Source organism: Eretmochelys imbricata, chromosome 1 (assembly GCF_965152235.1).
Source record: "Eretmochelys imbricata isolate rEreImb1 chromosome 1, rEreImb1.hap1, whole genome shotgun sequence".
NCBI classification, from domain to species: domain Eukaryota; kingdom Metazoa; phylum Chordata; order Testudines; family Cheloniidae; genus Eretmochelys; species Eretmochelys imbricata.
Genome location: NC_135572.1, coordinates 101,673,438 through 101,699,252, shown reverse-complemented (window position 1 = coordinate 101,699,252; position 25,815 = coordinate 101,673,438). Strand labels below are relative to the sequence as shown.

Sequence of the window (25,815 nt, the reverse complement as noted above, 5' to 3'; positions counted from 1 at the left end):
AATTTTCCAAAAACTTGTGGTTTTCATGAATGTGTCTACATAAAGATTAGAGTCCCCTTAATCCAGCCTCACTATGCAGAGTTAGTTTGCCTGGGAGTTCTGCGTGCCATTGATGAGAATAGCTCATAGACAAAAGATTTTTCTGCACACGGAAACCTACCATTTGTATTTCCTTGGAGAGACTGGATAATTGTGACTCTTCTTGCCTGTTTACAGAAGGTTCTGGAACAGTGTCCCAACAGGAGTTTTTGGGGAAAACAACCTAATTAATTTTAAGATAGAGCTTCATAAATTTATGAGTGGGACTGCAAAATGGGGTTGCCTACAGTACCAAGGAGCTTACGCTCAGCAGCCCTGGAAATCTTTTCTGGTCCTATGTCTTTATTCCCAAATTTAGACTTCATGACTTCACATAGTTGCCTGCAGGGAGTCAGGAAGGAAATATTTTTCTGATTTTTTAATCTCCTTCCTCTGAAGCATCAGAGGTGACCATGGCTGAAGATGGGACACAGAAAGGAGGAGGTTCATGCTCTGAGGCAGAACAGAGAATTCATGTTCTCAGACGCTTTGCTGTTGGGTCTTGCCCACATGCTCAGAGTTTAACTGATCACCTTTATCAGGGTCCTGAAGTAATTTCCCCCTAGGTCAGACTGGCAGAGAGCCTGATTTTTTGTGTTGCCTTCCTCTGCAGCTTCCTAGTATCATATGGGTTTCTTCCTAGTATCATATGGGTATATCCCACCATAACAATTCTCTGCCGCTGTGGGGGGCGTTGGGCATTGGTGTACCTCAGTCCTTCTTATTCTTTGCCTGTGGCATACAACAGCTTAATCTTCTAAAGGCTATAACACTTATTTAATCCATGTTCTTGGGCTCCATACCAGGGTAACTCTGTGGAATTTGGTGGCCTGTGGTGTGGGAGATCACACTGGAGACATTGGTGATTTCTTCTGACCTTAGACTCTCTGACTCTATGAGGTACTTCCTTTGTGATCTGGCACAGGTCATACACCTTGTGTAAGACTGGCTGCTGGTGGGCTCCCCAACATGAAAAGCTGGCAACTATGATTACAGATATTCTCTGCAGTTCCAGCAGCAGACAACTCAAGAGAATCTCCAATAAACTTATTAATAAAAATCAAAAGAGGAAGATAAGGGGTTTTCAGCATACCATTACTTTCATAGAACCTGCTTGTTCTTGTTCCTTGGACTGAAGCCAGAGAGAGTCATTTACTCTCCACCACCGGTCAATGAAGGGAGCCAAAGAGTGATGCACTCTCCACCAATCAAGATATTTGGCTTCAGGAAGGCTGGGAAAAGTATCAACTCTGAAATCAGGCAGAGTGATTTAGTCTTAAGTGGCACATCGGATCTGGGCCAAGAGGTGAATATAGCTGAACCACTCGATAATAGCGACCATAATGTGATTAAATTAAATCCGTTGAGGGGGGAAAATATCAAAGAAACCCAGCACAGTAGCATTTAACTTCTAAAAGGGGAACTACACAAAAATGAGGTGGCTAGTTAAATGGAAATTAAAAAGAACACTCACAAGGGTGCAATGCCAGCAACCTACATGGAAACCTTTTAAAAACACTTTTATAGAGGCTCAAACTAGATGTTCCCCCCAAATTAAATAAAGCCAAAACACAGAGAGGACCAAAAGAATGCCACAATGGCTAATCAGAATAAAAGAGGCAGTTAGAGACAAAAATGCATCCTTTCAAAACTGGAATTCAAATCCCAATGAGGAAAATAGAAAGGAGCATAAACTCTGGCAAGTCAAGTATAAAAGTATAGTTAGGAAGGCCAAAAAGGAATTTGAAGAGCAACTAGCAAAAGACACAAAAACTAACAACAAAACATCTTTTAAAGTATATCAGAAGCAGGAAGCCTGCCAAAAGATCAGTGGGGTCATTGGATAATTGAGGGGTTAAGGGAGCACTCAAGGAAGACAAGGCCTCTGCAGAGAATACAAATGAATTCTTTGCATTGGTCTTCACTGCAGAGCATGTGAGAGGGATTCCCACACCTGAGTCATTCTTTTTAGGTGACAAATCTGAGGAACTGTCCCAGATTGAGGTGTTGATAGAGAAGGTTTTGGAACAAATTGATAAATTAAAGAGTAATAAGTCACCAGGACCAGAAGGTATTCACTCAACAGTTCTGAAGGAACTCAAATACGAAATTGCAGAACTACTAACCTATGATATATAACCTATCACTTAAATCACCCTCTGTAGCAGATGACTGGAGGATACCTAATGTGACACTGATTTCTAAAAAACACTCCAGAAGCAATCCTGGCAATTACAGGCTGGTAAGTACCTGGCAAATTGTTTGAAACTATAAGTAAAGAACGGAATTATCAGACACATAGATAAACATGATATGCAGGGGAAGAGTCAACACAGATTCTCTAAAGGAAAATCATGCCTCACCAATCTATTAGCATTCTTTGACAGTGTAAACAAACATGTGGACAAGAATGATCCAGTGGATATAGTGTACTCAGACTTTTGTACTCAGACTTTCACAGAGCCTTTGACAACATCCTACACCACCGGTTCTCAAACTGTGGGTTGGGACCCCAAAGTGGGTCATGACACCCTTTTAATGGGGTTGCCAGGGCTGGCGTTAGACTTGCTGGGGCCACGGACAAAAGCCTGAGCCAAACCTGAGCTCTGGGTGGCAGGGTTCAGGCTTTGGCTTCAGCCCTAGGTGGCGGGGCTCAGATTACAGACACACACACACACACACGCACACCTTCGACTTTGGTCCCCCTCCGGCTAGGCATGGTGGGGCTTGAGCAGGGTCAAGCTTTGATTCCCCCCTCCTGGGGTCATGTAATAATTTTTGTTGTCAGAAGGGGGTCGCGGTACAATGAAGTTGAGAACCCCTGTCCTACACCAAAGGCTTTGAAGCAAAGTAAGGAGTCATGGGATAAGAGGAAAGGTCCTCTCATGGATCAGTAACTGGTTAAAAGTCAGGAAACAAAGGATAGGAATACATGGTCAGTTTTCACATTGGAGAGAGATAAACAGCAGCGTTGATAAATGCAAAGTTATGTACATTGGAAAACAATCCCAACTGTACATATAAAATGATGAGGTTTAAATTAGCTGTTACTACTCAAGAAAGATCTTGGTGTCACTGTGGACAGTTCTCTGAAAACATCTGGTCAATGTGCAGTGGTAGTCAAAAAAGTTAACAGCATGTTAGGAACCATCGGGAAGGGGACAGATAATAAAACAGAAAATATCATAATGCCACTATATAAATCCATGGTATGCCCAAATCTTGAATACTACAAGCAATTCTGGTTGACCCATCCCAAAAAAGATACATGAGAATTGGAAGTACAGAGACGGATGGGGGGGGGAGGGAGATCAGGGGTATGGAACAGCTTTTATGTGAGAAGTTAAAAAGACTGGGACTGTACATCTTGGAAAAGAGATGACTAAGGGGGGATAGGATAGAGGTCTATAAAGTCATACTGGTGTGGAGAAAGTGAATAAGGAAGTGTTATTTACCCATTTACATAACACAAGAACTAGGGGTTACCCAATGAAATAGCCTGCAGGTTTAAAACAAACAAAAGGAAATACATCTTCACACAACAAACAGTCAGCCTATGGAACTCGTTGCCAGCGGATGTTGTGAAGCCAAAAGTATAACTGGGTTCAAAAAAGAATTAGATGAGTTCATGGAGGACAGGTTCATCAATGATTATTAGCCAATATGGTCAGTGATATAACCCTACACTCTGGGTGTCCCTAAACCTCTGATTGCTAGAAGCTGGGACTGGATGACAGGATGAATCAGTCAATAAAATTGTGTCTTCTGTTCACTTCCTCTGAAGGATCTGGCACTGGCCACTGTCAGAAGCCAGGATACTGGGCTACATGGACCATTGGTCTCACCCAGCATGGCCATTCTTGTGTTCCTAGTGATCTGGCCAGCCGATAAGATACCTGAACTGTCCCTGCAGTCTTGGTGTCCTTTCTGCAATTCAGACAGAGCTCATATTTAGCATGGAGATGGGAGATTACTGCTCATGAGGCAAATTTCAGAACACTTTTGTGTATTTCTTCGCATCCACCCTTTGCAGCCCTGGGGACTGAGAGATAAGTGAAGTCTAACAGGTCTCAGCCAGATACTAACTGAGTAAGGCTTTTTAAAGTATTTTGTAGTACAGCATTATTGAGTTATTAAAAGAATATAATCTGTAGATTTTTTTTAAACACTCTTTGGAAAAAAACTGTAGTCTGAAATTATTGTTGCGATTGTTCTTGAGACAGAAACCTCAGGCAGGCTTTTCTATGAGACAAGCCTTGGGGTCCTGGCCTGTGAAATAACAAGTCTGAGTCTGCCCCCAGTTGCCATGGAAATAGAAAATCCTCACAGTGAGTGGAGGTGAACAAAGGTGTATTTAGAACCCCTTTTCCACATATAAATGAAAAATATTGATTGACTACTTCCTGTAAAGTTTCAGAGTAAAGTGACTCCAAAGGAAATTATGATGTCCCATTCACAGGTTTGGTAAGTTTCAATGAAACAACTTTAGAGCAAAAATTTGTTAAGTTAAAGAGTCCTTCAAAGTTCTTAATAAGCATTGTCACATTAAACTGGAGCAATTACTACCCAAACCAGTGGTGGGCAACCTGCAGCCCTCACGCAGCCTGTCAGGGTAATCCGCTGGTGGGCCGCGAGACAGCCACTGGGAGCTGCAGGCAGTCATGCCCGCGGACGGTCAATGTAAACAAATTGTCTCGCAGCCTACCAGCGGATTACCCTGATGGGCCGCATACGGCCCACCACTGACCTAAACTGTCAAGTCTGGTTCTGCCACCATTTGCCAAAAGGTCAAAAGCAAGGCCTTTGAAACAGAGTACAGTATCACAGAATAATCAAGAACCTTAAAAAAATACCTAGCCTGTAAAACCAAATGAAGAAAAAACCACAGATAATAAAAATATAATGTTTACATTCCATTTCCAGAGTTGCCAAATTACTTCTACAAAAGAGGAGATCTATTAAAACTATTAGGAAAGAGAAAAGGAGTACTTGTGGCACCTTAGAGACTAACCAATTTATTTGAGCATAAGCTTTCGTGAGCTACAGCTCACTTCATCGGATGCAGTGAGCTGTAGCTCACGAAAGCTTATGCTCAAATAAATTGGTTAGTCTCTAAGGTGCCACAAGTACTCCTTTTCTTTTTGCGAATACAGATTAACACGGCTGTTACTCTGAAACCTGTCATTATATTAGGAAAGGGTTCTTTAGTTTTGGTGGTCTGCTAGCAAAATTAAGATTACCCTGTTACTCTTAAAACTGAACTCTTGTATTCCAACATGGAGGAAACAACTCTGCCAGTTTTTCATGGCTCACTGTGCTAAGGACAATGTTAACATTCCAGTAAAAGGGAAGTAGGTGACTGTGGCAGCATTCCTACAGTATTGAAGCTCATGGTTATCTAAACCTGTGGATTTGTTTACATTATATATATGTTTATAAAGGTGTAACTGGAAAGAGGAAGATAGTGCCAAATTATGATTCACACTGCTTGAGGCCACATTAGAACATGCCAGCTATTAAGGCTGGCTTTAAAGTACAATATCTGTCCATATTCTTGTATTTAAGACCAAATAAATGTATCATAATAGATCAGATTACCATGCATTGCGGAAGAAAAAGGTACACACACTACTCACTCTTGTATAACTGAGGATCAGGTTTTAGTCCTGCATCCAAAACGATTCTGTCTGAATGTTTATACCAGTAATATAAAGAGAAGAACTGAAATTTTTTTTTTCTACAGTCTAATTTAATGGCGGGGAGGTTTCGCTCACTTTCAAAGGGAACAGACACTCCATTTTTTAAAAAGACAAAAGTATAGGAGCACTTTGAGAAGAATCAGTGTACACTACCAGCTCACATTCAACACTGCTTGGTTGTGAAGGTTGTTTGTTTGTTTTTGTTTGTTTTTGGGGGGGGGGGAGGCGGGATTGTTATAAAACAAATGTTTCCTAGCTGATCATCCCTAATTCAAATTACTTGTTAGTTAGAACAATCTACAAAATTCCATAAACTGCTCATTCATTAATGGCTGTCCAGTACTGAACACTGTCCCAATTCTAAAACCTTATGCAAGCTTTCTCAAATGCACAAAGGGACTAAGGTGCCTAAGCCCTAGATTTAGGCACATATATAGCAGATTTGAGCATCACTGTGATCCACAAAACCCCTGCTCAACTGCCTCCTAACCCTGGAGGCACTGAAACTCAGTTGGTGCTTACATTTCTGCAGGTACTTATGTTTCTACCTCTGGGTATGCACTGCGGCTTCCCTCAAGGTGCCTGGGTATCTATGTCACGCTTAAGCCCCAGCGCAATGATCAAACAAGGTGGAGACAAGGTTGAGGGGGGAATCCTTTCTTGTCTGTGGGACCTAGTCTGGTAGGTATGCTGAGAGCATGCTTAATGCTATATAGTTCAATACCCCTCTCCCCCCATCCCCGCATGCCTGGTGAGGAGCAGGAATTTAAACGGGGGTCTGCTGAGCATTGCAACTCCCTTTCTAGATCCAGGCACACAAACAGTCCCATTCATTGAAATCATACAGCTGAAGCCAACGTTACTGTTTATGTGGGTAAGGACTCTTCATGTGAGGGTTGCAATATCAGGCAATTCAATAGTATATACACAAACATATTAAATGCATATACAGGAAGTTATGTCATGATTATGAACTGAATAGTGTCTTCCTCAACCATAAATTACGGATAGAATCTAAAAGCATTTCCATTATCAAAATTATTTGTAAGGTCTCCCTCTGCTAAGCCGTAAGCATTCCATCTAGGTTGGCACTTTCTTATATAAAAGATTTCTCCAGGGAGATGGAAATTAGTCAATGGAAAGCAAGGAAGGAAAGTCCATTTGTTTATTGTATTACTGAGAATTTGTCTACATGAACAATTCGTTTGCAGCAAGCTAGAGTGGGAATATGCCCCGCACTAGTCAGCTGTGGACTAGATCTAAGTATATTAATTAACTGTTAATGTGCATGAGTAGGGTCCACATGGACAATTAGTCCACGGCAGACAAGAGAGCTGTTGTAAATCAGCATAGCTCCACTGAAGTCGATGGAGCTATCTCAATTTATACAGGAAGTTTAGCATTCATTACATTTGCCAAAGTAAGTAGAAAGAACTACTAGAAAATGAATAGCAATTATGAAAATGGCACTAGGATGAGCATGCTGTCAAGGTTCCTCCCCCACTCTGAACTCTAGGGTACAGATGTGGGGACCTGCATGAAAAACCTCCTAAGCTTATCTTTACCAGCTTAGGTCAAAACTTCCCCAAGGTACAAAATATTCCACCCGTTGTCCTTGGACTGGCCGCTACCACCAAACTAATACTGGTTACTGGGGAAGAGCTGTTTGGACGCGTCTTTCCCCCCAAAATACTTCCCAAAACCCTGCACCCCACTTCCTGGACAAGGTTTGGTAAAAAGCCTCACCAATTTGCCTAGGTGACTATAGACCCAGACCCTTGGATCTTAAGAACAATGAACAATCCTCCCAACACTTGCACCCCCCCCTTTCCTGGGAAATGTTGGATAAAAAGCCTCACCAATTTGCATAGGTGACCACAGACCCAAACCCTTAGATCTGAGAACAATGAAAAAGCATTCAGTTTCTTACAAGAAGACTTTTAATAAAAATAGAAGTAAATAGAAATGAAGAAATCCCCCCTGTAAAATCAGGATGGTAGATATCTTACAGGGTAATTAGATTCAAAAACATAGAGAACCCCTCTAGGTAAAACCTTAAGTTACAAAAAAGATACACAGACAGAAATAGTTATTCTATTCAGCACAATTCTTTTCTCAGCCATTTAAAGAAATCATAATCTAACACATACCTAGCTAGATTACTTACTAAAAGTTCTAAGACTCCATTCCTGGTCTATCACCGACAAGGACCAGCATATAGACAGACACACAGACCCTTTGTTTCTCTCTCTCCTCCCAGCTTTTGAAAGTATCTTGTCTCCTCATTGGTCATTTTGGTCAGGTGCCAGCGAGGTTACCTTTAGCTTCTTAACCCTTTACAGGTGAGAGGAGCTTTCCCCTGGCCAGGAGGGATTTCAAAGGGGTTTACCCTTCCCTTTATATTTATGACACATGCCTTGTATACAGTTCAGCATTTTTGGAATTGTTAGATCTGTTCTATGTTATACTATATTTGCTGTTTTGTATCTGGTTCTTTTACTTGAAGCTTCTTTCACTTTTACTTGAAGCTTCTTGCACAGGGTACGTACTATTCTGCTTTTTCATCAGTTGCTTATATTTTTACAGAGTTAAACTCTGAAGAAGTCAGTTGGAATGAAAGTTTAATTCATCCATGAATCTCTCCCTTGCTCTCAGCAAATATCTGCACAACCCACTGGCAAAGTGTCTCATTCTCCTCTAGAGCTGATCCACACAGAGTATAACAATCTACTACTGCTATCAGTTATTCAATTAGCTCAAGGGGCAGAGGTCTGTGCAGGTGGATCTAAAGATTCCAACGCTATTGATTATCCATATGGGTGTCAATATGATGCCACATGATAGAGTTTCTGGGCGCGTTTTCAGATTGCTTTATAAAATCTAGGCAAATACACACAAAAAATTAATACAAACAATATTTTTAAGTTGAAAAATAAAGCACTCAAAATCAGTAATTAAGATGTTTATGCAATCGTACTTCGGCCCCTTTCTATGCGGGCATTATGATACTCTCTAATTACATGACCACATATTTTCTCCACTGGACCCCCGCCCATTCAGTGCACAAAATGGAGATCCTCACTTATGAGCAACTATGCAATATTTTGTTGTCTTCTCAGTGTTCAATGTGTGGCCACACACTATTCAAACCCTGTTCTGAAGACAGAATTATTTCTTCATGGGCTTTTTCATGGCACTCATTGCTATAGTATCTGAGTGCTTCATAAACACTAATTTATTTTACAGCACTCCTGTGGAATGAAGGGATATTAATGCCCACATTTTGGAGAAGGGGAACTGACCCACAAAGAGATTAAGGTCAAAAGTATTCAATAGTTTTGGATGCTGAACTTGAGGCACCCAGCACCTGATTTTTCACATTACTTAGCATTACACAGCACTTTATATTTTAAAAGAACAGATCCCAGTGACTTCAATTGCAGCTGTGAGTGCTCAGTGCTTCTGAAAATCAGACCCCAGGGTCTCAAGTCAGGCACCAGATAAATAAGGAACAAACAATTAGCGGCCACCTGTAAAACAAAATGGTTTAAGTGACTCATCTAGCATCTCACAGAAAATCTGTAGCAGAGGCAGGGATATAATCCAATTTTCCAGGGAAGAATTCAACTGCTGTAACCATGAAACCATCCTTTTTCTTCCTGCAATCTCCAGCCTCATTCACTACACACCTGTCAACTTCTGGAACAAATGAAGTAGTGAGCCAACAGACAACATTCTCCTTCACTGCACAACCCTGATTCATCCCCACAGCAGGTCCACTTTGTGCACTGACTGAGGCAGGGGTCCTGTGAAAAAATATGATCATGTAATCTAGACCATATCATAATGCATACACACAAGTGGGATGAATTCAGGTTGGACAGGCACAACTTTAAATCTGACATTTCCTAACTTCTGGATGCTTCACTTTCCAACCTTAATAATGGTGTTTTAACAGTTTTCTGTGTCTAATATTATATAAAATACATGCATACATTTAGAATTATGGCGGTATAATTCCATTTCATCTTTCTGGTGACTACATAAACCATTTGTGATTTATCCGTGTGGTTAGCATACTTTCACCAGGAGTCCTGACACTGAAGTATCATTCCATAATCCATTTGATATTCTATGTATGAATCACATGCAGTGACCCAGTTCAGTTTTGCTATTTTAGACAAATATTTCCCTTTGCCTGTATGTCTAACAAATTCACTCTCCTCCTTCAACCCTCTCCACAAAAATCACTTATTTCAGTTAGGTTTACTCAGGCACTTCCCATTGCTACTCTCCGGTCTGACTATGACTAAAGATTAAAAACAGTTTAAAATAATGTAATCATTAAGAACCTAGAATTGTTCTCCCAACATCACTGCCCTGTCTACTGCCACCAACGAGTCAATATTTATTTACAGCAAATACAACATCACCATACTACATCAGTGCTGCACAGCAGCTACCTTGGTTTCCTGGTATGTCACAGATTTCCAGAGTGCCACAGATTTGATCCACTGCTCATTGAGCAACACTACTCTTGGGGAATATCCAGATAGCTGGTTATGTCACTGGCAAAAGCAGCCAAATGGGGATGGGAGTAGGCTGAGAATCTGACCCCTTTTCTTAGGTATTTCCAACTACTGATGTATCTAAGTATCGTTTATTGAATAGTTATAGATTAATTCAAACATTTACCACCCAGAGTACTTGCAACGTTTCTCATTTTAAGATGGGGAATGCTGTAACAAAGGTAAATATAGCTGTAGAGAAAATGCTCTTTTTTGGCAGCAATTGTACTTAAATAATAAATATGATTACTCTTTACTGATGAATCCCATAACTGACAGTCCTTCATCTTTATTTTCATCCTGTTACAAAAAGTGTTTCCTGTTTTATTAATACATTCTGTTTGCATTAATATCTTTCTTCAGTGAGCTTAATAATCAGACATATAGCTGTCCTACTAGTCTGGTATAGCAAGATCTATTAAACAGATCTCTGACTTCTACCAATAGCCAACATTGATACAGAATGAACTTTCATGAACAAAGCTATGTTTTCTTAATAATAACAGTTGTATAAACATAAGGTCTTCTCAGTTAAAGGGAAACCAACATCAAAAAGCAGTAAAACATGGAATCCTAAACCCCTCTTTCTTTGAAGAAACACGTTTGAAGAGAGGTGTTTCTAGTTATGGGTGAATGAAATGAGAATTCAGCTGCAACAAACGGACATCCAGTTCTATGAAAGACTAATTAGATCCATCTGAGAAGCTGTGTCTAAAACTGCTTCACATATTTCAAAGGAAAGCTTTAGTCTGTCTTTTGAGAAGACTACATCAAAACATTTAGTCACAGTTGACGCACATCTAACCATTACAACAGCATTATTTTTATCAACCATGAAAACTATATTAAAGTAATGTTAATAGTCTTCCTTACATTAAAAAAGCAAGGAAATTTAGAGCTAAAAAAGCAGCTCTAGGCTGAAATTACCCTACTTTCTCCCCCACAACCCCTATGTGCCTAGGAGTCAGAGATCCCGGACCTAAAGTGTGATGCTGCATATCAAATGTGCTCATATATACTGAGAACAGAATTAAAGTTGAAGCTTCCGCCAGGAGTTGCAGAGTTAATGCTGCTTTTGTGGATTTAAGCCAGGCTCTTAACATTATGTTAATATGCTTTTGTCTGTAACTGCTGCTGCTGCTGAACCAGCAGGAGGAGCTCACAACATTTTTCATCTATTCATTCTACAAAATTATGGGCTCTTTTTAAAAATAGTCTTGGATATGATTCTGTGATGAAAAAAGAATCCAAGAAATATTTTACTTATGATTTGTTTTAGGAATCCTTAACTAATTATGTATTCTTTTTAATACAATATCATAGTTGTACATGGCACATAAATGAATAAAAAAGACAATGCTTTGGCACACAAGGAGTTTGCAATCTAATAACAAAAGACCATAAAAGGAAAAGGAAGAGGGTGGAGACACAATAAACATTGCTCTACCAAAAGATAGGATTTCTGAAGAAAACAAATGGTATGTTATAGTTTCACATGTATTTTATTTAGATTTTACTTTACTTTTAATAATTTAAACACCTGTCATTAGTGGGTTGTAAACATATAAAACAGACTTAATATTACCTGTTACATCATAGAAACTCACCCTACGAAGCCACCAAGATGGTAACTAAATATATCAGCAGTAGCCAGCTTTCATTGGCTAAAAAGTTAGAAACTGATCATTGGTAAGCTTATTCAACCTTATAAGATACTATGTTTCTAAATTTAATTTAAAAAGTTGAAAAGATAGTAAGTTCCCCAAACTGATATATTCTCTATATGGCTAAAGTGTAAACCATTCTAACATTTTTCAGACCTTTTTTCTTGTCTTTGTTTTTAAACTTGTTCACAGGATGAGAGCTTGTGTGCCAGACTTCAGCTCATAGCAAGTTTACAACAAAGTTACAACTCCTTGAAAAACAGGATTTATTGTAGAACTGCAGTAATCATTGTTACAAAACTACTCTAAAATGGAGAACAAAATCTGTTACCAAAAATTATCAGATACACTAACACATTTTTCTGGATCATCAACATTAACAGGTATTTTTTCTCATCCATTTATAACTACTATAGCAAATGTAAATAAGCGTGTATGGACAAACATCATCTACATAATAAAAATGTATGTCTTGTACCCTTAAGCCCTTAATGTACCGATTTTACAAACTGGCATGTTGTTTAAAACAACCATGTAGCTCAAGTACATAATAGCAAAATAGCACCTGATGCCCAAAGAAAGTCAGAATATATAAGGCATGTGTTCTTTATATAAAATATTCTTCCTTAAAATGCTGGTATAAGAAGTTAATTTCTGATGTTTTTACTCCTCACTATTGGGGAAAAAAGGGACTTGCCTCAGGAGAGGAAAAAAATAATCTGATACCAATATTTAACATGTTTTATTTCCTTATTGAGGAATACTCTAGAGGCATTGTTTAAAACAAAGTGAATAAGTACAGATTTTTTCCAAAACTGAACATATACAGTCCAGAACAATCAGAAGCAACTGCTAAAGTGGAAGTAATGTTTAACAAATTCTAACTACGTTACGATGACAGAGACTTGATGATGGTGAACGAATAGTCTTATCGCCTTTCTTGAAATACTCAATAACGAAAAGAATGAAGTATATAGCTGTGGTGCTAATGGCACAATTCTGAGTTGCGCTTGAGCAACCAGTTCTGAGAGGAGTGGAAAATGGTACTAGGATCAGCATTAAGTTTGGTCTTATTTACACCTCAAATGGATGACGAAGAAGTAGAAAAATTAAGAAAGCATTAAAATAGTTCAAAATATTGAAAGTTGGATGTTCAGCATGTCAAAAGAGAAATTGTAGAGAAATTAGAGAAAAAACATAACAGTTCCCTCCCCCACAAAATGCCACCCCTTCTTCCAGCTCTGTCCCTGCATAAACAAAATGGTGGAGAGCAGATAAGAATAACCTCTGCTTACACTGACTTCAATGAAACTCGATTTCATTCTTTTTAATTCCCTCCTTCCTTTAAGCCATCCCCAAATGGCTGCAGGTGGGGGTAAGCAAACAGTTGTATAAGAAAGCAGTATAACAAAAGATCCTTATAGCTATTATACAAAGGGCTTCCAAGAATATTGTGCTGCCAAGCTGAGCCACTGTGCATAATTTTGGACACAATATATAACAAGAATGTTATTGAAGCAATGTACGAGGTGCATAAGATTACAATGAATTTGTTACTAGATAACAGGTTTTATTGTGTGGTGAAAAGTAAAGTTAGGTTTGTACCCGTTAGAAAAAGAAGAATTAAGGATAGGATTGAAATGTATACAATTCAAGAAGGTGGATGAGAGAACTCAAGAGGAGATCAGATTTTTTTAAAAGTTAAGATAAAGTTTAGTGGGCCATTTCTGAACACAACAGATTTTTTTTACGTGGAATGGAACTTTTACAAATTACTAAAGATAAAATAAATAAATACACAAACTTTGCAATCTTGCATACATACAAAAAAGGAGTCAGGTACTTTCAAGAAAAAACTCTTACAAACATTATATAGGCAGAAGACCAGGATGGTCAATTTTCATGCCAACAGAAGTTACGATCTGACACACATTTTCATTATCCATCTCATTTTTTATTACATTACTTATTTTATTTTAAAACTGTTGCTGGACTACCGTCATAGCATTAAGAATTATATCTACAAGCTTTGACACTCAAGACACAAACTCACACCTAATGCCAAAGGAGGTATGAAACTAATAGTGGCAGGACATACTTCTAGCTATGAAGTAGTTTAAGTACACAGTAAAGTGTAATTACACACATTAGTAACTTGAAATATTTTGATGAGAGAAATTTAAGCATCTGCAGAAACTGGTAATTGGGACTGAGGCTCGGACAATTGCGCACCTACTGTGACTGTGCACTTAGGTGCACGACTGTTCAACTAAATTATCGTCAACATTTTGTAAAATGCAGGGAAAGTTTTTCTGCTTACAACTGTAAACTGATCAGTTCTCCCTTGTGAAACGTACCTGTCCCCTTCTACTTGTGCCCTCAAATGTGCTGTTTCCCTTCATTCAAACTAACAAAGGACTCTGTAATCAAAAAGAAAATTAATGACAGGCGAAAGCCTATTTTTATGTAAAGAACACATGTTAATTACCTTAAATTAACAGTTTTTCCTTAAAATTCTTTTTTAACCCTTATAGATTTTTGCTTATCACACCTACTGGTACATCCCTAATATTTTGCCCTTGTGCCCTATTCACTGTGTATTAATATATGCCCAATGCACACCTACCACATGGGCATTAATTATAAATTGTATTATTAATAATAATACAGTTTAATTTATTTTTATTTATTCTCTTAGACTAGATAATTTATTTTATAACAGTGATGGGCAACCTGCGGCCTGTGGAGACAGGTCTGGGAAACCTGTTACATATTTACATAAATAGGAGATGGACGTGGAGGAAGCCATTAGTTATCTGAATATTTTATTGCACATATACTTGTATTTAATAGATTACATGTGGACGAGGGGTACATATAACTAGTTTATGTATAACTTACTTTTATATTATACCATACCATTTTTTCATTTTTATAATAAATATTTTACAAATTTTGTAACAATTGATATGATTTTTGGTAATTTTCAAGTATTCTTTCTTTCTTTAAAGATATTTTAAACAAAGGAAATATTTTCTAAATAATTTAAAAATCAATTATATCCCTTAGTAACTGGATTTGCAGCAAATGAAACATAGGATTACGTCATGCTTTTAATTAATTACATTTTTAAATTCAAACAACCATAATTAGTTACACATGCATATATTAACTAAATTCAAGCATACAGCTACTTAATTACAGTGCATTGGCAATATAGGATATAGTCAATTAATGACAACTGCATGTTGTCTACACAATTGTATATTTTTATAATGACCATGCCTCCAGTTCACAAGACCAAATTCAAATCCACTTATTTTTGTGCTCTCAATTAGGTCCACAGTAATAGCTTTGCTCTTGAAAATGTTAATGTGCATGCAAATGCAACCGTCCACCCAACTAGACATGTACCACATGGACATCTTGTTGAAAAATGTAAGCTGTTCCTTTAAAAAACCATGCATTTAACATATTCATTAATAAACCTGTCATTATGCTGAAAAAGTCACACCTACTTCCCACAGATAGTCATTTCTGCATCAATTTGCTTTTCTTAAATTTAGGAAATCATACAATACAATGCAAAAATGTAAGCCTATTTTAACAGTGATCGAAAAAGTAATCTGAACTGCTGTTAGCCATTTTATTTAGTGTTTTGATTTACACGACTCCCCACTGGAAATAGATCAAGTTTCCATTTGCTAGAAGTGACTCCCAAACTACTTCACCTTGTTCATGCCACTTTGTTTTATAGCTTACATTCAGCAGAACTACAGTGATATGAAGCTACTCTGTAAATGAAAACATCTGGAAATTCTCTGACAACTAAATGGAGAAGGTGAGGTTAAGTCAGGCGTAGGGAACCTACGGCTCATGGGCCGGATCCGGCTCGCTGCTTCATTTCATCCAGCCCAAAGCAAGTCACCGCACCGCGGGCCAGAAGTCCCGGACCTCGGGATCCCCCCGTGGGGCTGGAGCTGCAAGCGCCGGCTTGCTGTGCTGCAGAGAGAAGCTGGGGTTGCCAGGCTATTAAAAGTCCAGTCAGCTCCGTGCAGCTGCCAGAAGCGACGAGCATGTCCCTGCAGCCCCTAAGAGCAGGGGCAATCAGGGAAGCTCTGCGCACTGCCCCTGCCCCCAGCACCAGATCCGCAGCTCCCATTCGCCAGGAACCATGGCCATAGGAGCTGCAGTGGCGGCACCTGCGGGCGCACCACACAGAGCCCCCGGCCCCTCCACCTAGGGGCTGGACATGGTGGCCACTTCTGGGAGCAGCGCAGACCCAGGGCAGGCAGGGAGCCTACCTCAGCCCCGTTGCAGCGCCAACCAGGAACCGCCTGAGGTAAGCACCACTCGGCCAAAGCCTGCACGCAAACGCCCTCCCACCCTAATTCACTCCCAGACCCTGCACCCCCACCCACACCACATCCCCCGGCCCAAGGTTGGAACCCTCTTCTGCACCCAAACTTCCTCCCCGACGCCAGACCCCGAACCTCCACCCACACTTGAACCCCCTGCCCCAGTCCTGAGCCTGCTCCTGCACTCCAAACCCCTTGGCCCCAGCCGGGAGCCCCCTCCTACACCCCCAACCACTCATCCCCAGCTCTACCCCAGAGCCCGCAGCCCCAGCCGAAACCCTCACCTCCTCCAGCACCCCAAACCCCTGGCCCAGCCCGAAGACCCTCTCTCACCCTGAACCCCTCATTTCTGGCCCCACCCCGGAACCTAGGGGAAACCCCAAGCCCCCACATCCCCCACGGGGCTGGAGCCGCAAGCACCAGCTCGCCCCACTGCGGGGGGAAGCCCTGAGCCTCCGTCCCGTCCCGCCTGACCCCTGGGGGGGGCTGTGTGTGGCCCACAACTGATTTTTTTCTGTGGGTCAGTGACCCCTGATAGGAAAAAGGTTCCCCACCCCTGGGTTAAGTGGCGAGTAAGGTATGTACCCACTATAGCAATAAAGAGCCTTAGAGGGAAGGAGAAAATGTTCAAATATGATAAAGGAGAAAAATCAGTGCTAAGCGCAGAGAAATGCTGCAGAGCAGTTCTCAAATGCACTTTGAGCACAGAGAATTTGAAAGATTAAAACAGAGAATCACACACAAATTTTATATAAAACTGCCTTACCAAGAGATTTTTAAAATACACATCATAGAATACAACATAGCTTCAAATCCTTTGTTAATATGACACGATAATCTCAACCTACATACCGAGAAATGAACTGTAAATAGGCAACAAGGACTGGACACTCTTTTGGGCAGGGCCATATCTTTTAATCTGTACTCTTAAGCCCTGGCATATTTCTGGGCACTAATACAAAATACTAAACAACAAAAATGAGAAAGCAGTGTGCTTTCTAACATGTCATTCCTTACTGCTGATGTCCAACATTGGATTCACCCTTCATTTTTGTGAAGACGGTGAGTGTAGCCAAAAATAATAATAATAATAAAATCCTCCCCACCCTGCCAACATCTCTGCCATAACAAAGATACTAATTCATCCTGCTCTTTTGTTTTCTAGTTCTGGAGATATTCATACTAGAAAGAAAGAAATACTGAAAACTATTAAGGGAAAAAAAGAGGGTGGGTTGTAGAAGTGAAAAGAGGACACTTACAATCATGTAATTATTTATCTTTCACTCTTTTGTTCATCTCCAAACCCTTTACTTTGCAACAGGAAAATTGTAGAGTGGTGAATTCAATAAATTAAAGCTCAGAAGATCCTGGACCATTGTATTTAAATTCTCCCTTGTTTCTATCTCTTAAATTTCTCTACCACTCTGCTATTATTTTTTATTATAAAATTTAACTAAATTATTTCACTCCACAAAGATTTCTGATATGAAAGATTCTCACTAGGTATGACATTCACCCACAGCGTAAAGGGGTCAGCCCAAGGACCTTCACATCACATATGCCCTATACAGTACTTATGTGGAGGGTCTCTTAGTAAAATGGCTGAATAGGACAGTCCCTATTCGCAGTTTCACAACAAAAGGGTCTTCACATTAGGTCTGAATGGAGTTGAAGACCACGATAAAGGTGGTCCAGAGGCAGGCCACAGACCCACCCTTACATGACTCCTTTAGCCTCCCAAATACCCTGTGCGACTGGCTAGGAGGGACTGCTGACACTATTCCAAACCACGGCTTAAAAGAAGCTGCAGTGGTAGAAAGAAACCACACAGTAGCCATGTCCAGTGAATCTGGATTTGGGGTGGATTTAGTCTTTCCAACTGCTCTACGATGCAGGGGGAGTGGATTTCACCCCTCACCAACAAAGCTGCATTGTTTCTTGGACTGGTACGCTTCATGCCTAGATTGTTCCATACATCAGAAGGAAAAATATTTGAGTCCAAACTGAATAAACAAAAAGACTCTAGTTTTATTACACTATGCTGGTGTATGGAAGGTTTTAAAAACTAATGTTGGTAATCATGATGATAGGATAATTTCTTGATCGATAATGAAAAATATACATAATTGATAGGAAAACAGAGCTGGAGTATGAAGATTTTGTCTTTCAAAGATCAAAGTATGACGAGCAGCCAATTCATAGATTCTTCTCGCAATCAATACAAAAAAGATAAAGCAATAAAATGAAGAAAACAGAAACACTGATTTTTTCATGAGTTAAGTTAGTGAGTTCATGTTATACAAGACAACAGATCTCATTAAGGTTGCCAAGATTTTAAACAAACCAACTTGAGTATAAAATTTCTGAACAATTAAAAGTACATGTAGATGAACTGACTCAGGGATAATGCCTGATACTGGAAAATTAAACTAAAATGTATTTTGCACAAATTGGGTAAGTATTGTAGTGGCTGCAGGATAATGGGGGAGAGGGAGTTTCATTTGTTTGTAAAACACCTTCATCCATTTATTTTCCAGCCCCTATTGTAGGCACAAGAAGCAGAAAATTTTCTTTACTTTTGTAGTATTTTAAAGACCTGAAGTGATCGCTGCAAGCTTGTCAGCCCTCGAGCAGGTAAGTTCTGGGAAGCCATGGCACTCAGTTTTTAGGCCAGGCTGCACTAAGGGAGTGCTGTTCTGAGTAATCTGCACAGATAGACAAGTTTAAAAAATTCAACAAATTAGAAAATGAATAATAAATATTATTGTTGCTTGCCACTGCATAATATTTTTAATTATTCTTACGATAACAGTAAGAGAAGAAAACTATAAAGATGACCCAGGGATCAAACGGTGCTGTGAGGACGATCCATTCACTGATCACTGAATTATCCAACTGAACAATTTATTCAGCTACCTCTGCCACTACTGATGAGGGCATCCATCCCACAAAGTCAGCATCCCTGATCATGTCAGTGCAACAGGGAAGAGTAAATCTAAAAGTGCAACATGTGGCTTCAATTTGCTTCCTCACATTCTAGGTGAAAAATCTGACTGGAAAGTCAGTGCAGTTGGGCTTTGCATTTTCCATAGTACATTATATCCAATTCTCAGGAATAGGACTTCTCTGTCCCTTCTTCGATTTTCTTGTTTAACGTTTTAAGAGGTTTTTTTCTTCTCATTGCAATTTTTTGAAATAATGTTTCATAAGGTTTTGATTTTTATTACAGTGACCCATGAACCACCATGAGGTAGGTGAGGATAAGAAGAAATTTGACAAAAAATTATAAACACAGAATGATGTGTCATTTTGCTTTACAATCTCCAGGGCTGGGTTTTATTTTCTAATATATTTGTACCCAGGAAAGTTTAGGTCAGTTGTAGCCTTTGGTCATCAGTGAGATTCACCTATCTCATACAATTTCCAGTTAGGTTGGTTGACGTACAAAGAAATAAAGTATCTTATCCAAGGTACATAGCAAGTTATTGGCCAGCCTAGAATTAGAACCCAGAAGACTACCGACTCTCAGTCCATTTTGTTGAACCTCTAGACTGCACCGGGTCCAGTTACTCCTCTCTTTCTCTCTCTCTCTCTCTCTCTCTCTCCTTTATGTATTTCATTTTATTACATATTGGCCTGTGACACCGCAACACAACCTGAGGGAAAAGCAGCAGCATGCTGCCTAGGACACAGGGACAAGGGCAGGAAGTCCCAGGGCCATCCTGTTCTGCCTTGCTGGAACTCTGCAGAGCAGTACTTTCCTGTTGCCCTGCTCCCCAGCCTCTCTCTCTCAGGCAAAGTGGCATGAAACGATAATAAATTCCTTTAAATTACAGTTTAAGTACTGAAAATAAGTTTACTTTTAAGTTACTCATTCTTGCCTAGACTCTGTACCCTTTGATTATCATGGTCGTGCTGTCTTTTGAATTGCACATAGAACCAAAGAGTCCATGACAACCTGGACCTAAAATCAGGGTTCATTGTGCTGCAACAGACTGGGAATTCTGGAGCAGCTTCACTTAAATTAAAATATTGATGGTTTTATTGTATTATTTTTCATAGTTAATTCAATCAGTACAACTCCTCCTGTGTTATTTATTTTGATATTAAATTCCATTTATTTTAGACTGTCACAACATTTTCACTTTTTGATATGTTGCTGTTTTTGGCACTGAAGAAGCTGGAGGTTTTGGCAACCGGCTAGTGGACAGCTGGGGAGATAGTTTTTGATTGTGGGATATGCACATGCATTTTTTCCCTGCTAAAATAAGAATACTGGCATTTAAATTGTCCTCTTCAGTTTTTATATGTTTGAGAGGAACAGGGCAGTTCACACCTCTCAGAGCTACCAGGCTTTGTGCAGACTCTAGAAGGTAACACTTTGGTGTTTTCAAGGTTATCTTTATAACTACAAGGGGCAGAAACATAATTCTGGTTTTAAAGGCCTTTTCCACACAAACTTACAACAGTTTAACTAACAGTGTATTTTTAAACTGGTGCAAGTTTGCATGTAAACTGTCTTGTTTCGGTTTTGTTCAATTTATTTTTTTTTAAACCCAATGAAACTAAACTGAAATAAGACTCTCAAACAAAAACAATACAAATTTGCACCAAATTAATTAACTGGGTTAAAAAAAACACTCTTAGCTATTCAAGGGAAAATGTGTGTGAAAACAAAATTTTAGAACCTGCAGCACAATTCCACATCAAGGGTGACTCCCCCAGCTATGGAACAATGGAATACACAAGACTCTGAGGACTTTAAGGAGTTCATGGAAGTTTTCACAAAAACGGAGGGCATTAACCAGGCACTAGTCAGGATTTGAAGCTACTTTCTTCTTCACTTAATAAATAAGGCTATGATTATGTCATGGAGGTCACAGAATCCGTGACTTGTAGCACCCTCTGCAACATTGGGGACCCCCGCAGCAGACCAGCTGCCCTGTAGTGTGAAAAACTGCTATCTGATTGAATGTGCTAGTTAGGGTGTACTGAGCACGCTCAGTAACATCAGCTGAAGTCAGTAGAGGGGGGACCCTTGCAGCAGCCCAGCCTCTGCCGGCGACCCTCCTGCAGCTGTGGGACCCCCTGCAACTGACCGGACGCCGCTGCCAGTGAGGACCCCTGAGCTCTCCAGCCGCTGCCACTGGCAGGGCCCCCACCCTGCAGTTGCTCAGCCTCTGTGAGCAGCTGGTCCCTTCCCCGCAGCTCCCAGCTGCCTCTGGTGGTGGCAGAGGGACCCCAGATCTGCTCAGCAGCCGCTGGAAGGAACCTCCCACACACACACACACACACACACACACACACACACACATCTCCCCAGCTGCTGCCGGTGGTAGCGGGGGAGGCCCTGCAACTGACTGGCCACCGGCAGGGACCACTAAGCTGCCCAGCTGCCAGCAGTGAGGACAGAGGGACCCCAGAGCTGCTCAGCAGCCACAAGCTGCTCAGCCACCGGCAGGGGCCCCCCTGCAGCTGCTCAGCCGCCACAAACAGCCACATGTCCTAAAATCTGACTAATTTTAAAATAAAATCATTACATCTTTGCCTTTTTTTAAGAGAACTTTTAAGCAAAGCAAAAGTGAAACCACTTGAGAAAGCTGTCTTCATGACATGACATATTTAAGTTGGAATTTTCTAAGGAGCTGCATCAATTTGAAGTTCTTTTGAAAGTACCAGCCTTAAAGCTTTGACAGACTTTATGTAAATTGTGTCCATTCTTAAAACTCTCAGGTTAGCTTTGAGATCAGCACTATAGAATTATAAAAATATTTTCCTCCACAAACTTTTCTTCCCAACTCTCCAAGTTAACCCACCTCTGATTTAGCTTGATTTTATTTCATCATCATCCATGGTTCCAACATAATGCAATGCTTTATGCCTTTCACTCTTTAATATCACAAGACAAAAGAAATTATTTAGCAAGTTTTGTAAAAGCTAAATCCTGTATATTTGTGCATCTGAAGCAAAGGGTTTCCAGACTCAAAATGAAGTGTCAGCATATTGTGGCTAATTACTGCACTTGCACCCTCAGTTTTAATGGTAGCTTGCTACAGTCATCCCGATTATGCATTTTTCCTGGTTAGTTGTTTGATTTTTACCAGTATCTTAAATTGCAATTTCATTTCTTGCTCTCAAATACCTCTTGTGGCACAGCATAAAAGTCCACTTCTAAGTAAGGAATTAAACAACAATTTTGTTAATTAGAAAACAAATGTAAGAAGAAAGTAGAATACAAAAATGTCCCATTGACTTTAGAGTGTAGATAAATCCCTGTACGGGAAATGTACCACTTAATTAGCATATGAAGGATGGTATTCTAATTTACAGTAAGGTCTCCTGCAGAAGATGAAACAAATGTGTAACTGTGCTAGTGCACTGATCACAAATCAAGTACCACAAATCAAGAATAATATATACTGACTCAATGCCTCACATTTCTTAGAAAATGAGCAAAACTTACAGAGAATGTTGACCCGTTGTTTGAAACTGTAACAGAGTAAGTTCCATCTCCTAGCTGTACCAACAGCTCCCAGTTGTTCAGATCCAGCTTAGCAAGAGAAATTCTAAAGCAAGGAATGGAAAAAAGAATATTTTAACGGCATTTTCAGGTTCTCCCCATTTTTAATCACATGAACTTTCTTCATAGGGTCTTCATAAACGATTTTAAATATTATTAACCCTACTGATACAGTCAGGGAGCATGTTTGGGAAAACTACTAGATATCATATTTTTTTGTCCATTATGGCACATAAGGAGAAAACTTTTTAGGGGAGAAGCCTTTTGAGATATTTTCTGCTTCGCCTTGACACCTTGTGTCACTGAAGTACACTGATAAAGTTTGAGGAGAATCCCAAAATCCAGCCATCGTTGGTTGCAGGGATATTGCAAACTGTGAAAAACAGATGAGGAGAGGGTTTGGGGAAGGAAGAGGAGTGGCACTTGAAAAAATAAAAAGACTACTTGGAACTTCAAAAGCAAAAGTTTCAGAGCAGCAGCCGTGTTAGTCTGTATTTGCAAAAAGAAAACCTTATGCTCAAATAAATTGGTTAGCCGCTAAGTACTCCTTTTCTTTAAAAGCAAAAGTGGTTCACTGTCACCTTCATGTCATAATCACACACAACAAAACTAAGTTAAAGGCCAGTTAGACACAAAAGCATGCAAATCCAGCCAAACAAATAATATACATACATTATTTTTAACAATATACATATTTTATACATTATTGACGAATCTCTGTAGATACATTAAACTGAAGATTTTTACATGCCAAGACTTGAGGTCAGAGTTCTATATTCCTCCCATAATAGTTTATGACAGGGGTGGCCAATCTGTGGTTCCAGACCCGCATGCGGCTCTTCAGAAGTTAATATGTGGCTCCTTGCATAGGTGCTGACTCCAGGGCTGGAGCTACAGGTGCCAACTTTCCACTGCTTAACCCCAGGCCCTGCCCCCACTCCACCCCTTACCCCAAGCCCCTGCCCCTTCCTGCCCCCTCCCCTGCTGCACCCTTGCTCCTCCCCCCTCCACCCCAGAGCCTCCTGTACACTGCAAAACAGCTGATCGTGGCAGGCAAGAGGCACGGGAAAGGAGGGGGACGTGCGGATTGGCAGGGCTGCCAAGAGGCAGGAGGTTTGGGGTTGGTGGGGGTGCTGCTGATGTAGTACTGTGGCTCTTTGGCAATGTACATTGGTAAATTCTGGCTCCTTCTCAGGCTCAGGTTGGCCATCTCTGGTCTATGAACTCACAAACTTAAGACAATCCAGGGAACTGCATCTTTTATGTTACATCAAAGTGGTCAAAGATACAGCAAGGGAACCAGACCCTGGAACTCAAGTCTTGGCAGGTTTAAAAAAAAAAAAAAGGTAGAAAATAATTTTTAGCTGTTTTGTTTTAAACTATATTTGTAATTTGTAGGTCTATACATTTTTATGCATCAGTTGTCACCTTTATCTTGCCTTCCCTATAGTTTGTTACATTAACTGGTTGTGTTTTAAATTTAAACCAGAAATTTGTGGAGAGACTAACTCTGACTATTGTCTGAGCACCAGCAAGTGCAATAGGCTTCCAATATTGTTTGGGATTCTAGGCACAATTTTAGTACAAACAAACAAATAAATAAATAAATAGTAATTCAGGCTGGTTGAGGCTCTGAGTTTCATTGAATTGATGTTTTTAGGTGCCAGTTGGTCTCCCGTGCTGCCTCTTATGCATAGCAAGACCACCCTGTAAAAATCCATTACATTGTCCACATTTAACTCTCTCCCTAAAATTCAACCCTGCTGTCATGCTTACAAAATGCTTGATAACTTCTAGGCAGCTGAAGCACTGTATCCACTGCATACTATGCTAATTATAGAATCACAGAAATGTAAAGCTGGAAGGGCTGGAAGTCTTTGCAGCCTCCTGAGCTGAGGCAAGACCAAGTAAATCTAGACCATCCCCCACAGGTGTTTGTCTGTTCTTAAAACCCTCCATTGACAGGAATACCACAACCTTCTTTGGAAGCCTATTCCAGAGCTTAACTATACCAATAGTTAGAAACATTTTCTAATCTCTAACCTAAATTTTCCTTGCTGCACATTAAGTCCTTTACTTCTTGTCCTACCTTCAGTGGTCAAGGAGAACAATAGATTATCATCCTCTATAACGGCTAGGGTTGCCAGGCATCCACTTTTCAACCGGAATGCCCGGTCGAAAAGGGACCCCGGGTGCCTTTGAAGACTGTTATCAGTTCCCCCCACTCAGTCTTCTTTTCACAAGACTACACAGGACTTTTTTTTTAAACCTTTAATTATAAATGTCCCACTGTTAACTTGAGTTGCCCCATCTGTTGTATTCTCCTGTTATTGCTCATCATATACTTAGGCCCCTGTCACTGCCTCTTGGTGTGGTTTCTTGAGGGGCCTCAGCTTCTCCTAAGCCAGCTTAGTTTACTCTCAGTCAGGTCAATTCCTGGGCCCGCACCTTCAATTAAGACTGTCAACCCTTCACTTTTTGGGTTTGCAGTCTTTTTCAGTCTCCTGGCTGTTTTCTTGGAGGCAGCCTGCTGCAGGGCTGTCACGACCTTGCTATCCCAAGCCTTTCTGCCTCCCATTCCTTCTCTGCACTCTCCTGTTTATAGCAGGCCTTGTTTCTTCTATTGGTTGCAGCTGTGTGTGCCTGCCTCCATGAGTGGCAGCTGCGTGGGTTTGTGATCAAGCTGCTTGCTTGTAAGCAGGAGAGACTCTCCTCCCCCATCTACATTTAGTAAGGAGTTTGTAGATCACATACAGCCCAATAAATGTAAAGACTCATCCAGCTGCTTGTATTTCCACACTGAGAGAAGCCGAAGTGTGTAATGTGGTGCCCCGCTTCGCATTTTAAAAAAAGAAAAATTAAACGTATCTTATTTTTTGCTCCAAAAGGCACAACCTTAATAAATAATCCATATATCTTTTTTCTTCT

The 25,815-nt window shown here is 40.2% G+C and overlaps 1 protein-coding gene across 6 annotated transcripts in view; it reads right to left on the bottom strand.

Moving 5' to 3' along the window:
* The window catches only part of PCCA (propionyl-CoA carboxylase subunit alpha), a 387,356-nt gene that overhangs the window by 111,381 nt on the left and 250,160 nt on the right, over window positions 1-25,815 (bottom strand). For all 6 annotated transcript variants that reach the window (XM_077813024.1, XM_077813033.1, XM_077813018.1 and 3 more), the window contains one exon: window positions 22,831-22,933. In XM_077813024.1, coding sequence (XP_077669150.1) covers window positions 22,831-22,933 — 103 coding nt within the window. The remainder of the gene's footprint in view (window positions 1-22,830; window positions 22,934-25,815) is intronic.